At 41.5% G+C, this 16,820-nt stretch overlaps 2 protein-coding genes across 3 annotated transcripts in view; one reads left to right on the top strand and one right to left on the bottom strand.

Moving 5' to 3' along the window:
* The window catches only part of caly (calcyon neuron-specific vesicular protein), a 75,283-nt gene that overhangs the window by 31,307 nt on the left and 27,156 nt on the right, over positions 1–16,820 (bottom strand). The gene's annotated exons all lie outside the window — the stretch shown is intronic.
* LOC132834953 (uncharacterized) overlaps positions 14,272–16,820 on the top strand; it is a 58,551-nt gene continuing 56,002 nt past the window's right edge. Inside the window, exon 1 of the mRNA XM_060854123.1 lies at positions 14,272–14,386. Within this exon, the coding sequence (XP_060710106.1) occupies positions 14,272–14,386 (115 nt within the window). The remainder of the gene's footprint in view (positions 14,387–16,820) is intronic.

Here is a 16,820-nt window from a genome sequence, read left to right as displayed (position 1 = left end):
TGTCAAAGCCATCTGGCAGAATGCCTCATCGCCAGAACTTTCCAACAAGCATCAAGACATGGCTTGGCTGGTGGTGAGAAGGGCTCTGCCAGTGAGATCTTTTATGCACGCCCAGACTCTCTCCCACACTGCACGCTGCCCTCGAAGAGGCTGCGGTGGGGACAAAACTGTCACACACCTGCTTCTGGAATGTGCCTATGCAGAAGAAGTCTGGAGAGGAATGAAATGGTGTTTGTCGAGGTTCGTCCTGAGCGGCGCCGTGACGCGAGACTCTGTGCTCTACGGTCTGTTCCCCAGGACGCACACCGAAACAAACATCAACTGTGCCTGGAGGATCATCAACTCGGTGAAGGACGCTCTCTGGGTGGTCCGAAACCTGTTGATCTTCCAGCTGAAGGAGTTGACCCTGGCTGAGTGTTGCAGACTGGCACATTCCAAGGTCCAGGACTACGTGTTGAGGGACGCGCTGAAGCTTAGGGCTGCTGCCGCCAAGGCGCAGTGGGGAAAGACCACTGTGTAACGTCTGCCTGCCTAAGAAGAACAGGGGGCCTATGCAGTCATTTGGGCTCTGCTGACGTCTCAGCTAAATATATGGATATATGATTGATAAACGTACAGACCTGTAGATACAAATGATAAATTCTGATCTCTGTATGCAAAGAAATAGAATGTTTACGTATGTATGGCATGACCAACTGTACAGACCATCAAAATATTTTATGAATAAAGTATATTTTTGCAATAAAAAAAACTGCACAGAGGCTGGAATCCTATCACCAGAGCCATCCTTTATTTACAAAGCCAGCCAGATCGGTAACAGCTCTCAAACTGAGGAGATTCTAATCTCCAGATTATACACTTTTTTCTTTTTGTTTGTTTTTGTTTTCTTTTTTCTTCTTTTTTTTCAAACACTCTCCCAACCCCAACACCACTGCCAAATAGCGACAATGCGTATTTCTCTTGACTATATTTTTTTCTCCAAACTGACGGGATTGTAAATCCCCTGTTTACATATTTTTTTAAAAAGGGACAACTTTTTCATGCAGAGGGAGGTGTGTGTAGCTGCCACAGGAAGTGCTGGATGGAGTACAATTACATCATTTAAAAGGCACCTGGATAAGTACATGAATAGGAAGAGTTTAGAGGGATATGGGTCAAATGCTGGCAAATGGGACTATGTCAGAATGGGATATCTGGTCAGCATGGATGAGTTGGACCAAAGGGTCTGTTTCAGTGCAATATGACTGACTATAGGTCTTTACTCATTCTTTCAGAAGAATTTATGATCTTTCACGTCTCTTTAATCCTGTGGAAATTTGAAGTTTCACATCTGTCACATTGTATGGTTTTTCACTATTCATTTGGCATGTCATTTCTTCACAATTACAAACAGACTTGGTCAAAATGAATCTTCCCTTTCGAAATGTAAAGTGGCTGCTGTATATCTGGCTAATGTCAAGTAGTTACTCCCCTCGACTGCTAAATCTATTCCGATTATGGGATATTGTTGTGAGATTAATGGATTTAAAATAGACCCGGTTTGCTTCGATCATGTTTTCTCAAAACGTGACTGTTTGTAACCCAGCAAAACTCCCTAACATTCAAGTAACTCCCTCTTAAAAGGCAATTAGCATTTCACAAATCCCATCTCTTGTCTCTCCTAATATGTGCGGATAATCGTCCTCATCTCTGTGGTTAATATGATTTAGTGCCATTTTAATGTCCTCCATCAATCTCGTTTATTTGGAATAAGACTGATTAACAATGAGGTTTGTGTGCAACATTCTTGATGACTGTTTAGCAGGAGTAATTATTGGATTTATTAACTATTTTATGTTCTTTCTGACTGCTGCATCCTCCAATGTTCTCGTTTTATCTTAAACTTCCCTTTTCTTGTTCAGCAAATGGAAGAAATCCCTACATTGTGCTTATATCTGCAACTTTGCTCATTGCCAAATTTAACATTTCCCTTCAAGTTACACTTTTTTAATTGTATTTTGTTTTGAAGGTCCAAGTATTGATTTCAGTGTTTACGTGTAACTTTCTCCCTGCAAACCTCATCGTTTCTTTTATGTTCATTCCTTGCCTTGGTGCTAAGTTGCTTTGCTGAGGAATTTAGGGTGGTGTTTGTTTAGCCTAGGTTCATTAATACTGTCAGAAGTCACCTGAAAACTGAGGGAACCACAAAGGTTTAGCATATAGGACCAGAAATGCTGATATCTTCAATATTTCACAGTAATACCAGCTGAAAGAAGAACATGCTGCTGAAGAACATTCAGCTCTTTAAAAATCAAGCCGCAAGTTGGTGCAACTTGTGAAAGAGTTAATGCCACTAAAATTAGCAACAGTGAAGAATGAACAGCTTATTCCTTCTGCTCACATTCCTGTGGCATTGATGAATGGAACAAGGTAACAGAAAAGGGAACAAGGTGGTAGAATAATAGAACACAGAGGCCATAGCGTTCACACCTGAACAGGTCAACACGATGTACGTGTTGTCGTTAGGCGTAATGTCAGATGAGCATTAAAAAAGCAATTGTTTCAGAAATATTGGAGTAACAGTATGTTTATTCTACAATGTTCAATTTCCTACCCAATCAGTTAACAGCATTATGAAGAACGTATACATTACACAGAATGGAGAAAGTGAGGATGCTGAAGATCAGAGTCGTGAGTGTGTTGCTGGTAAAGCACAGCAGGTCAGGCAGCCTTCAAGGAGCAAGAGAAGATTCCTGATGAAGGGCTCCGGCCCAAAATGTCGATTCTGCTGCTCCTCAGATGCTGCCTGACCTGCTGTGCTTTTCCAGCAACATACTCTCAACTCTATATTACACATAACACAACTGCCTGTGTGTCCTTCAGATCTTTCCAATTCAGGGACCCAAGGTGAATGCATCAACATGAAGATCTTCTACACTGTGCGCTGTGTTTAAGCCACACTGCTCATGTGTTTATGTTGAACAATGTGGAAGGAATGCTATTTCAATCTGGTTCCATTGTTCTGACACTCAGTGGGTCACTGTCTCCTCTGCAGTTGGGATTTTCAACCTCACTCGAAATGCGAAAGCATCAGTTTGATTCCATGAAGTCTGTGGTGTTTCCAGAGCTTGGGTTCGTGAAATTGCAGGCTCATCATTGCCCTGATTTTTGTGCTCCTAATGTAAATTGTTGCAAAATCATGACGCACAGCAACTCAGCTCCCTAAACAGTGCTCCACGTAATTGCCAAGCCTCACTGGGAGCCCTAGGCTTTGTGATGAAATTCATTCGAGGATCAGCCATACAAAAGGGCCTGGCGCAAACAAACAGGAATTGCAGTCACAGCCGGAAAGTGTTTAATTTTTGGCAAGGAGTTGCATCAGAAAGAAATAAAACTCAATTTGCCAGCCCAGTCATTGTGATCTTGATGAATTGAAAATTCAATCAAGATAGTTATTAAAATAAATTATTTCTTTAAGGGGGCACCTGTTGGTTATTAATTGATTCCAATGTGCTTTAGGTGTGAATTGATACCTCTGTTGATTAATTGACCTCTGTTTTTGTGTTCTCGAATGAAGCAATTTCTAGCCCAAGCAACCAGCTTTCACAAAGCACACATTAACATGTCAGAAATGATAACTTCTGCAGTGGTTCCCTGTGCAATTTCAATCCGGTTTGATGCTATATTGAACAAAGCAAGAAGGTTTCAGTCCTCTCGGAGGATTGTGCTGAGTTAGTTGTTGCCAGTTAAAGAGAAAACTCTCCCTGAATAACAAAAAGAAGAAAATTAGCCTTAGTTTCAGTTTCTGACTGGAATGTGTGCATGCATGGATTGTTGCTGAAGGTGGGATTATTACAATATGAGATCTCCTGTTGTCCCAGATTTGTGTTCAATTTTTATCGATGCATAATTCAAAATATTGGGACAATTGGATTTTCTTAACCTGAAACAGCAGCACTTCAGTGGACTGAAAGGCCTCCCTCTCTCATGAATGCCTCTGAGGCAAAACAGCCTGCTGAAATTGGGTGAAGTGCTGGAAATGTAATCCGACGTCGATTAGCATCTTCTGGGATTATAGGGGGAGTAAATTGGGAAAGAAATCTCCAGTTAGAGCATCAAGAAATTCTGGCATTGCTCTGCAGCTCCACCGATACAAACCAGCACAATCACATCAGTTCAAATACCATCTGCCTGGCAACAAAGACACAAGACACTTTTTTATATCATTGGGTAAATAATGGATCTATTATAACACATTCTGTTTCATACCCAATCAGCAGGGAAGATCTCCTCCACATGCAGCATCCATTGAAATTGTAAGTTTCTTTCTAAAGAACACATTTGCAACTTCACTACATGTTGTGCATGGAAGAAATCTTCCCTGCTGATCTCACAATGGGAGTGTAAAGGAAATGTTCTTCCCTATTCAGAGCTTCTATGCTTTGTGGTTTCATTTATACTATGATTCTGCAGTAAGTCCATGCACCTATCAACCCACATCATCACTGACCTACTCTGTCTTCCCGTACCTCAATACACTCTGTTCAAAATTGTTCCACTAGTCTGAATACTTTCAGAGCGTTGATAGAGGTACTGGTAGTTATGTAAATGCATTGGTGACCATCCTCCAAAATGCTGGAATGGCCCCTACAGTTTGGAAGCGAATGACACCTCATTACTTAAGAAGGAAGAGAGAGAGAGAAACATGGGAACAACAGACCTATTAGGTTTACATCAGCACCAGGAAAATTGTTGGAATCTATTACAAAACATGTGATAAATGGACAGCTGGATAACAATCAGCTGATTGGGTATGATCAGCATAGACTTGCAAATGGAAAATTGTGTTTGATGAATCTGTTGGGAGTTTTTAAGGATATGACCAACAAAATTCATAAACATGATGTAGAGGAGCCGTTGTTGGACTGGGGTGGACAAAGTTAAAAATCACATGACACCAGGTTATAGTCCAACAGATTTATTTGAAATCACGAGCTTTCAGAGCACTGCTCCTTCATCAGGTGAAGTTGATAAGGTATTGAGGAATCAACAGTTCAAAGTCTCCATTTTGTAAGTCTCTGTTTTGCAATAATAATCTGCCTGACAATTTCAAAATGGCAGCTATAGTCCCAGTGACTGTGAGAACATGAATTGCAAGAATGCAGCAGTCTCTGCACAACCTGGGAAATGTTTCTGTATATGCATCTTCCCAGTGCTATGATTAGGCTGATCAAAAGAACATTGTTAAGCGGCTTGCTTTATCTACTCTTATGCATGAGAATGGCTTCAGATGTAGAAACATTTAAATCAATAGCTTTGTTTTGACTGATGTGAACAAGACTAGATGTATTGATTATCAACTTTTGAATTCTGAGAACTTAACTAGAGGTAGAAACATTACGTTGTGTGGGAACTGAAACCTGTGAAATAGTTACACACATAAGGGCTACAAAATATGCTGCCTTTTTGCTAAAAATCATAGATCTGTCATTTGCCCATCCAGAGATCGATACCCTGGACCATAGACTATTGATCTCTCGCTGGCTTAATCGAAATAAAGTGTTTGTTCACATTTAAACTTCTGTGTGGTCCGAGACTTTTCGAGTCAACAAAGTCAGTTAGCAACATTAAAGCACCCTGGATGAGGAGGTAATGTACTGGCATGGAAAAGGGATTGGCTCACAGGCAGGAAACAGAGTGTGAACATGAATAGATCATTCTCACAATGGCAAGCTATGGCTAGTAGGGTACTGCCAGGATCTGTACTTGGGCCCCAGTTGATCACAGCATACATCAGTGATTTGGATGTGAGGACCAAATGTAATATTTCCAAATTTGTGGATGGCACAAAGCTAGGTGGAAATGTGATGAAGATATACAGTGGCTTCAAGAGGATTTAGACATATTTACAATGTGGACAAGAACATGGAAGGTGGAATGTAATGTGGAAAAAATGTGAGATATCCACCTTAGTATGAAGAAGGAATGTACAGTGTATTTCTTAAATGGTAAAAGGTTAGAAAGTTGGATGTACAAAGGGACCTGCATGTCCTTGTCATTAAGCCACTGAAGACTAACATACAAGTACAGCAGGCAACTTTATTTTAACCTTTATTGCAAGATGATTTGATACAGGAGGAGGAAAGTCTTGCTTAATTTTGATTAAATCTTGGTTAGAGCTTATCTGGAGTCTTGTGATTTTAGTATTCTGACTTTTATTGCCATTGAGGGACCTCAACAAAGGTTCGTGACCCATTTCCAGGAGTGCTGTATGAAGGGACATCGGGCAGACCGGGCCTATATGTGGATGGCTTTTACTGAGAGGATTGTGAATCTTCAGAACTTTCTATCCGAGAGGGTGATTAATGGTCAATTATTGAGTTTGTTTAAGGTCAAGATTGACAGCTTTCTAAATACCAGTCAGAGACAAAAAAAACTATAGATGCTGGATTCCAAAGTAGACAAGCATGAGGCTGGAAGAAGACAACAAGGCAGACAGGTGGGGAAGTCGATCTTTCAGGTATAACCCTTCTTCAGGAATGGGGATGGGGGTAAGGGGAGCTGCAGATAAAGAGAGTGAGTTGCTACTTGCTGCACAATACTCCTGTAACCTTCTCCATTTCTATAATCCCATATAAATATCATAGAAAAACAGAATCCTGACAGTGTGGAAACAGGTCACTTGGCCCATCAAGTCCACACCAACCCTCCAAAGAGCTGCATTTATAACTGCTAATCCACCTAGCCTGCACATCTCTGCACACTATGGGCAATTTAGCACGGCCAATTCACCTAACCTGCACATCTTTGGACTGTGGGAGGAAACCCAAACAGACACTGGGAGAAGGTGCAAACTCCCAACAGACAGTCATGGAATCAAACCCAGGTCCCTGGCACTGTGAGGCAGCAGTGCTAACCACTGAGCCACCGTGCTGCCCTTGGCTCTTTTTCTTTGGGGTAAAGCCTTCAAATCTGAATTCTACTCTACAGAACTCCCTCACTAAACTTGAAGGCTGCTCCAACTCTTTCTGCATTTAAAAACCTCCTTAAAACACATCTGTTCAACAGAGTCTTTGAAATTTTCCCTGATCTCATCATATCTAGTTCATTTTCATCATGCCGATTTACAGAGAGTCCCTAGGAGTTTGTTTTCTCTCTGTTAGAGGTGTTACATAATGCAAATTGGAGTCCAACTGCTTAAACACCATTTCTCTCAATTTAGCACATGCATCTTAAATTCAAATTTTATCACAGCAGCTACTGATTTAGCAAATATTATTACAGATGTGAAAATTTTGAACTTGCACAGAATCACATTAGACATTATACATCATAACCTATTTGCATTCCCTTTAAATGTTATCTAGGTCAGTGACACATTTATGTATTGAGAACAAGTTCACAAAAGCAGCAATACTTGAGCTGAAGTGCTTTTGTGTCATTTGAGACACGTCTCATAAGTTAGAATATTAACAACCTGACATCTGTTCATCCCTCCTGTCTATGAAACCTTATGTTTTGGTTACGTTGTGTGTGAACTTTCCTATTATAAATTCCTACGTCAACACTAATAATGAAAACTGTCCATGTAAATCTGTTCTGCGCTAATTACACTCTCCTCCCAGTTGTGCCTCAGCAATGCGTCTTTGTCCTGGGCTGCAGGGAAACTTTTATGCTCCAACCAACTCTCTCCCTCGGTTTTCCAAGTCTTACCATCTGACCTCTAAGTAATGTCAAATTGAGATGGGTTACAAAAATAGGGAACAGAATTGCTGCCGCAGTTCTCCTCCTTTGGGTTGGCTGAAACTCTCGAGAAATGTTATCCAGAACCATTCACTATTTCTTTGCATTTTCTGTAGGACGTTGGCTGATCCTCCAATGAACAGGAGTGGGCACCACTAATCCAGAATCTGGTTTCCAGCATCTGCAGTCATTGTTTTTACCAGGAGTGGGAGTTTGGTGAATCCCAATGGGGACTCCACCCCACCCCCACCCCTGTTGAGAACAGAATGAGTGATTATTAGCATGAGAATGGAAGTACATTTTCAAATTTCATTCAAATCAATTCAATCCTCTAAGCCTCTTTCAATTATGTCAGCACTTTCCCATAGGCGATGGACTGTGGCACTGAAGATCTACTAGATCCTATTAAGGACTCATCTTTCCCTATTGCCCTTTTCCTTCCCTCTCCTTCTTCTCTTCCTGTTTCACGTGGTTAATTCAGGACCAAAAGGCTGAGTAGACTACTTGCCTTTGACCTTTCTCCAATATCACATTGGCCAGCAAGAACCAAAAACTGCACCTTATATTTATAGAGCATGTTTAACATAACGAAAGATCTCAAAGCACCTCAAAAGAACATTACAAAACAAATCATGAGCCTCAAGTACACAAAGAAATGCATCAGAATAGTGTGCTGACCTAGATTTTTGTTTCTAACTTCTGTAAGCACTGACCCCTCTGCTGACTGCACCTTTGCTCTGACATGGCTGAGAGCCGTAACTCAATGTGAGGAGGATTCTGTGTACAAGTCAGCATTGCTATCCAAGGGTTGGTTTGCTTTGTTGGCTGGACAGCTAATTTGAAACACAGGCTGGCGCCAACAGTTGGATTCAGTTCCCATACCAGTTGAGGGTTCCATATTCGATTCTCCTTCTCACCTTCTTCCCTAAAGTCTGGTGACTCCCAGGCTAAACCACCACCAGCTGTCTCTCTTTAATGAGAGAACAGCCGTAAGGTCTAGTAAGACTCTGGTGATTTTACCTTTATTTCAAAGTGCATTGGGGCTCCAGCAGGCTGGACCAGATGATTTTGACCATTTCTTCATGGTTTTTAAGAAAAATAGTTTAGTATTTTCTGATATCACAGAGTGACACTTCAAATAAAAACCATTTGTAAGATATCAGACAGACGGTAGTGTCAGAGGTATGCTTTTCAGATGGAGGCCTGTGACAAAGATCAGAGCTGGGCCCACTGCTTTGCTTCATTTATATAAATAATTTGGTTGTGAATATGGGAGGCATAGTTATTAAGTTTGCAGATGACACCAAAATAGATGGAGTGCTGAACAGTGAGAAAGATTATCTCAGAGTGCAATACAATCTTGATCAGATGGGCCAATGGGCTGAGGAGTGGCAGATGTAGTTTAATTTCGATAAATGTGAGGTGTTGCATTTTGGTGAGGCAAATCAGAGAAGAACTTATACACTTAATGGTAGGGCCGTTGGGAGTGTTGCTGAGCAAAGAGACCTAGGGGAGCAGGTGCATAGTTCCCTGAACGTGGAGTTGCTGGGGGTATATAGGATGGTGAAGAAGTCATTTGGCATGCTTGCCTTCATTGGTCAGAACACTGAGTATTGGAGTTGGGATGTCATGCTGTGGCTGTGCAGGTCATTGGTGAGGTCACTTTTAGAAAACTGGGAAAAATTTTAAAAAGTGGGTAACTTTTTCACACAGAGGGTGGTGCATGTTTGGAATGAGCTCCCAGAAGGACTGGTGGAGGCTGGTAAAATGACGTTGAAAAGGCAATTGGATGGGTATATGAATAGGAAGGGTTCAGAAGGCTATGTTCCAAATGCTAGCAAATGGGATTAGATCAAGTTAGGATATCTGCTTGGTGCAGATGAGTTGGAACAAAGGTTTTGTTTCTGTGTTGTATGACTCAATTTACAGGGGACCATATTCTTTTCCTTCAGTCATTGGATGTGGGCATCACCATCCTTAATTCCCCGTAAAGTGAGTGACTTACTTGGCCATTAGCACAGGGTAGTTAAGAGTCACATTGCTGTGGGTTTGGAGTCACGTGTAGGCCATTCCAAGTAAGGGCAGCAGGTTTGCTCCTAAAAGCAGTAGCAAGTGAGGACTGCAGATGCTGGATTCCTGACAAAGGGCTTATGCCCAAAACGTCAATTCTCCTGCTCCTTGGATGCTGCCTGACCTGCTGTGCTTTTCCAGCACTACACTCTTGACTCTACTCCTAAAAGGACAGTAGTAAATTAATTTGACAACATCATTTCCAGTTGTCATGGTCAACTAACTTTCAATTCCAGATTTATTGATTGAATTGAATGGGATTTGAACATATATTTCCAGAAAGTAACCTGGGTCCTTGGATTACCACTGGCAGCCTACTCTGAAGTTGTCAAAGCTAAAATATAAATGCAAAGTCTACGTCTCTACCTCTCTCTCTCTCTCTCTCTCTCTTTGCATTTCCACCCAATGTCAGTGATAGATGGTTCCACATTAGATATCAGACAGATACAAAGAAGTCACCCCCAATCTCACAGGGTCACTTTCACATGTTCGACTTAATGCCAAGTTTTGAATAGTTTTGGTCATCAAAACTAACTTCAGTGTGAATTGGACTGACATTGCACATACGTAATCACATCAATTAAACCATTGGAGCTGGAAGAAGTCTTTCATTATATTTTTAAACCCCAATCATAACCACCAGCCAATATGCACCCCCATTTTAAATTTAAAGCATGTAATGAGAATGCATTTTTAAGAATGTTTGGATGAAAATATATTAAGCATACAGTTTTGATTTTCAATCTGGTCAATTGCCCGAAGATAGTCACCACCGAATGGTAGAAGCAACATGTAAAAATCATCTCACATTCCCTATCAATTTATATGCTTTGCATGAGAAAGCAATAATTCTTTATCCCCACAATAACATCACTGCAGTGAAGCACAAATACTACAAGGACTGCAGCAAGATTCTATTGTTTTGCAACGACAGTCCCAGGTATGAGTACAGAATAACCTTAGTCAGTCAGGTTAGCATCAGTGATCAAAACCAGAAAGGTTTTTATTAAGCTGATGGAACTGAAAGCAAGATATACTGCCCTTTAAAATAAGAAGGAAAAATTACTATGTTGATGTCCTTGTACTCGTCTTCAAAACAGTTGTCTTATTTGTACAATGCATAAATGACATGGGATTTGGACTGAGGGAACCTTGAGCAGATAGCAATAGGATGGCAATCTTGAATGCAAAGCATTTACCATGCAATGCCTGAAGTCAATCACAGCATAACCATGACAAATCCACGCACCATGAGATTCTTAAAATTCCATTGCTTTATACGTTCTTCTAATTAGTTTCTGTTTGATCTGACAATAGAAGTTTATGGCTATGAAGCTATTGCCTCAAGCAACAAAGGGGTGAATATTGTATCACCAATTTATGCAGGCAAGAGACACTAATGAGAAACAAGTTCCCCAAGTATGCTAGAGAGAATGGCTGACCTTCTCCACAGGGTATTATATGATACCCACTCCCATTGTTATCCTGCATCTAGTTAATTTTCAGTCACCACACTGTTAATGTGCCATAGAGTTTTCATTGCATGCTTTTAAACTCATTACCATAAATTTTCTGTCAGCAGTTAGAATCTTGCCATAGGTATCTCACTTGAGTCCTTTGAAGGCTGCAGTAGTTTTTCTCTTTGTATAAGAGTTTAGCAGTACTGAATTAGGATGAGAGTTTTGCATATCCTTCTGATCCATTCTTACATGTTGGAATTGTTGATATCACACCATAGTTAACTTACAATTCAATCTGTGCTCACTGACCTATATTAGCTCTTGATGAAGCAAGCCATCAATTTTACAAACCTCAATCCCTGTGTTTAAATTTTTCTGTGAACTCAATGCTTCTCACATCTGTAATCTCCTTCAACTTGACGGCCTCTCGACATTCTAGACCATAATCTCGCTTTATCTCTCTCTCTCTCTCTCTCCCCGCCTTAGTCATCCCTAAAAATCTACTTCCTTCAACAAGCTTTTGGTCACATGCCCTTATATCTCACCAGGTGACTCTGTGTCAAATTGTGTCTGATAACCCTCTCGTGAAGCATCTCAGGACTCTTTACAATGTTAAGATTTCTATACAAATGTGAGTTGCTGTTATATTCTGGAATATATTGTTTCCGTGCCTCCTAGTGTATTGTGTAAAAAATGAGGTCTGCAGATGCTGGAGATCACAGCTGCAAATGTGTTGCTGGTCAAAGCACAGCAGGTTAGGCAGCATCTCAGGAATAGAGAATTCGACGTTTCGAGCATAAGCCCTTCATCAGGAAAAGCTCCTAGTGTATTGTGGCAAGATAGCATGTCACATTCTGTATTCAGTTAGGTTTCTGCCATCTTGCAATACTGTATTCCAGTTGTCTTATATTTTCTCTAGAATATGAATTATAGGATTGTGGCCTTCCATTGCATTTCTAGAATGTTATATTTAATACATTTTGCCCCCTGCAGGCCATGCATGTAATTCCCACTAGAAGGGTAAGATATGCCGCAACAAGTGTTGTTCCATCATTGCTGATCTTATTCCCTGGCCAGTTGATGGAATTTACAATTCAACTCGGACAAGGCAGTCAGCATTAAGGAGTCGGGCTCGATCACTCTATCATTTTTAAAAATGCCTTTATTTTTTAATAATCCCACCATGGAAGGACTGTCATTCTGAACTTTTTATTTTATCTTTCTAATTTATTACTGTGATTTTATACATCTGAAGGTTTGTAATGCTGGATTAATTAATTTTCTCTTTTTTGCCTAAGAATTTGTACTCAAGAATTATCCCCAGGTAGCTAAGATGGCACTGTAAGTGGTGAATTGTAAACTTTTCACTGCACTCATGTGAGTACATGGGGCCATAAAGCTAATTCTTTCATTATGTTGGCTCCATTGAAATCATTGAAGCATCAACTGTGACTGTTTGCTTCTTCATCAACTGAGCCGCCTTCACATTCTGATGTCCTTCTGAACGTAACTGGGTCATCATTCTACTTTTTAATCTGTGTAACTTAGAGTCCTGGAGCCATACAGCATGGAAACAGACCATTCAGCCCAACTTGTCCATGTCGACCAGGTTTCCCAAACTGGTCTCACTTGCCTGCATTTGGCCCACAATCCTTCTACCATTGCTGCCTCACAGCGCCAGGGACCCAGGTTTGATTCCTGCCTCGGGTGACTGTCTGTGTGCAGTTTGCACATTCTCCCCGTGTCTGCATGGGTTTCCTCCGGGTGCTCTGGTTTCCTCCCACAGTCCAAAAGTGTGCAGGTCAGGTGAATTGGCCATGCTAAATTGCCCATAGTGATAGGTGTATTAGTCAGGGTAAATATGTAGGCTCGGGGAATGGGTCTGGGTGGGTTACTCTTCGGAGGGTCGGTGTGGACTTGTTGGGCTGAAGGGCCTGTTTCCATACTATAGCTAATCTTAAATGTTGTAACTGTATCTGCACCTACCACTTTCTTGGGAAGTTCATTCCATACAGACCATGTTCTGTGTGAAAAAGTTGCCCCTCAGATCCCTTTTAAATCTTTCCCCTCTCATATTAAAATTATGTTCTCTAGATTTGAACTCCCCTACCCTAGGAAAAAGACCTTTGCTGTTTACCTTATCTATGCTCCTGAAGATTTTTTACACCTCTATAAGGTCACCCTTCAACCTCCTACGCTCCAGTGAAAAAAACCCTCCAGTCCTGGCAACATCTTGATAAACCTTGTCTGAACCCTGTCCAATTTAATAATATCCTTCCTATAGCGGGGTGACCAGTACTGTACACAGTACTCCAAAAGTGGCCTCACCTGACTCAACATTGAGTTCAACAACTTCAGACCATGAATGTTGCCTCCATTTTGATGTTTTAAATTATTTTTACCCCAACTCTCTTTTTGTATTTTCTTTTAATATTTTGTCTTCAGGTGTGGTTTATCTTTGTTCCATTATTAACACCTATTCTCGATCAATGTACTCCCACTTCTTTTGCCTTTTGACCTTTAACCTCCCACCGTACTGACCGTACCTATGTTCCACTTGCCCCTCCTCCTTTATACCTTCTGTCTGAGGAGGTAGGATTAATGAAGACAGTCAGTTAACAGAATCAAAGATAAAGCACAGGCATGATTTTCTTTAAACTTACAAATACCAGATGTATATTGGAAAGCAAGTAGCTTCTAAATATAATTCAACATAAAGCTCCTTTGGTTGCTTGATGCCCCATGTGATAATGAGTCATGCAATAATAGCAGCAGCGCAAACATTCGCATTCATATAGCGACTTCAGTGTGGGAGAACATCCCAAGGTACCGCACTGGATTGTTAGAGAAACACTTGGCATTACATCTGAGGAGTAAAATCTTAGTTAAACATGCAGGTTCAGGATGATTATAAAGGAGAGGGAGATAGAGAGGTGTGATAATTTGCTGAGGGCCTATCAAATTCGAAGGTCTAGATAGTTTAAGATATGGCCCCTGTGATGAGCTAAAGAGGTTGGCGATGCATATTGGAAGAATGCAGAGTCATAGGACGGTTTCAAGGCTTCAGGTGGCAACAGGAGGAGGGAGGACCCTGAAGAGATTGAATCAAGATTTCGGTGGAACCAGTGCCCATTGTAAGTCAGAGTAGTGAGGCAATGGACGGGCAGAACTTCAGATACAGAAAGCAGTTTTGGATGAGGCCAAGTGCAAACAGAATGAAATGTCCAAGGCCAGCCCAGAAAGCATTGGGAATGTCACACCTGATGGGAAGATAGGCATGGTCGAGAGTTTCGGCTGGTGTGAACAATACAAGGAAACAGATGGGGGATATAGACTCATAGTGTTATACAGTATGTAAATAGACCGTTCACTACAACTCCTTCAGGCCAACCAGATAGCCTAAATTATCTAGTCCCATTGATAGTTTTGGTTCATATCCCTCTAAACGCTTCCTATTCATGTACCCACCCAGATGCCTCTTGAATGTTGTAAGTGTACCAGCCTACACCACTTTCTCTGGCAACTCATTCAATAAATGCACCACCTTCTGTGTGAAAACATTGCCCCCAAGAACCCTTTTAAATTTTTCCCCTCTCACCTCAAACCCATGCCCTCTAGTTTTGGACTCCCCCTACTCTGGTTAACAGAGTTGGAAGCCAAACAGTCTGTGTGTGTGGTGGTAAGATCCTAAACTGAGCTGATCTCACAAAGTGTAGCACAGAATATCATTGACTTTGCTATCCCTGGGCGATTCACAGTCAATCACTGTTCAGTGACCCCTGCAGGAAAGTGAGGGCATGCAATGAGGTCAATACTGTCCAATCTCATTGTGCTATCTGTTAGTCTGAGTGATCTACCAACACTCAATATCTATGTTCCATTAGAAACTATGGGATTGGATAAATAGTAGCAGCCAGGGCTCGCATGTATCATCAAACACCGTTCGGAAGGAACCGCAGCAAAAAAAAGTTTATTGACTTAAAATCATAAATTGTGCTCTTGTACTGATACTCCTAGCAAGGTAATTGAATCGTGAATTCTTCAAAAGTAGAATTTCTTAATAAATATTGCACAAACGAAGGATTCGACATGCAGTTTTCTCAATGGAGAATATTTATAGCATTTTTCGAAACAAGGACATCCACTCGATCATAATCGATTGCCAATCGATGTGCATATCTCCCTGAAAGCCCAAGTCAATAATACACACTGATTCCAATCTCAAAGCTCACACAAAGTAATGCATGAAACAAAATCATACTGCAAATCGGTGGAATGTGCAAGATTTCCTTGGACAGGATAGTTTTGACTCTGACTGAGAATGGGCATAAGGTTGAGAATTCAGGGCGTGCACTCAGAAATAAACTGATCTGTACAGAAAGTAACAAATGCTGGAGATCACAGCGGATTAGACAGCGAGCTAACGCATCGAGTGTTCATCAGAGCACCTCAGTGATAATCTCCAGCAGGCCACTGGGACAGTACTGCAGTCTCTGTCTGCTACTGGAGAGCACTTCAGATCATCTAACACCCTGCGAACTGGCAAGTTGATTGTAAAGCAGAGAGTCCGCACTCCTTGAAGATCACTCGAGCAATTCGCCAAACGCACAAGGCTCACACTACCATCCCTCTTTGTGTGCGGGAAAGGCTCTTCTAACAGCTCGTCCAGCTCTCTCTACAGAGCTCACATCACAGCTATGCAAATACATATGTAAAGTTTTTCACTAAATACAACAAAGCAGGTCGATTATTTTTCGAAGCAATGTGAGGTTGAATTGCTCAATTATCGCTCAGGTATATAAAAAAAACATCCTGCCTTGTATACAGTTCAGTTCATGGGTGAAATGTTTCCCATGTCTTACAGTGTTGTTACCCCACGGCTTTCCAGGATTACCATTGAAAAATAAACATTTTTTTTCGCTTAGAATTCGAGATAAAAGCCCACCACATCGTGACAGCCAGGAGGGAGATGGAAGACAGGAATTGCTGGAAAAACTCAGCGTGTGTGATGAGAAGCCAGAGTTAGTGTTTCGGGTCGAGTGACCCTTGATCAAAAATAATGGGGGCGCCAGGGTAAATCCTTCCAGTGAAATGGGGAGATGCTTGACTTTGGGTGTTTTGTTCAGTAATTCTCAAACGGAAACCTCAATCTCCTTGCAAGCAAAAGTGGGGGTCCCTGCATTCCCAGGTGCAGGGCCAACATAACGAGGACTGATTGGGGATGGGGAGTCAGATACGATGAGCTCACTGTCCCCAAACCCCAGTGCATTCTGCAGCCTCGGTTCTGATCACAGTCAGGCTGCGCCCTGCATTTCAGCTTCTCTATTGTCTCCTGTAACATGGGCGGAGGCTGCTGGAGCAGGAGGGGTGGACTCAACAGCCCCTGTTGTTAAATCTCCTGCTCTGCCTGAATGGTGTCTGGCGGGAGCTAAAACCCAGGTCCCTTCTCTGACAAATGGTGCTGCAATTTACAGCACACTGAGCAGTGATGGACGCCACACACACAAAGAGAGAAAAAAACCCCGAGTGCATTATTGAAAGCGAACGAATATCTACCGCAATTCCGAG

Source organism: Hemiscyllium ocellatum, chromosome 43, assembly GCF_020745735.1.
Source record: "Hemiscyllium ocellatum isolate sHemOce1 chromosome 43, sHemOce1.pat.X.cur, whole genome shotgun sequence".
NCBI classification, from domain to species: domain Eukaryota; kingdom Metazoa; phylum Chordata; class Chondrichthyes; order Orectolobiformes; family Hemiscylliidae; genus Hemiscyllium; species Hemiscyllium ocellatum.
This window is presented reverse-complemented; position numbering and strand designations above follow the sequence as displayed.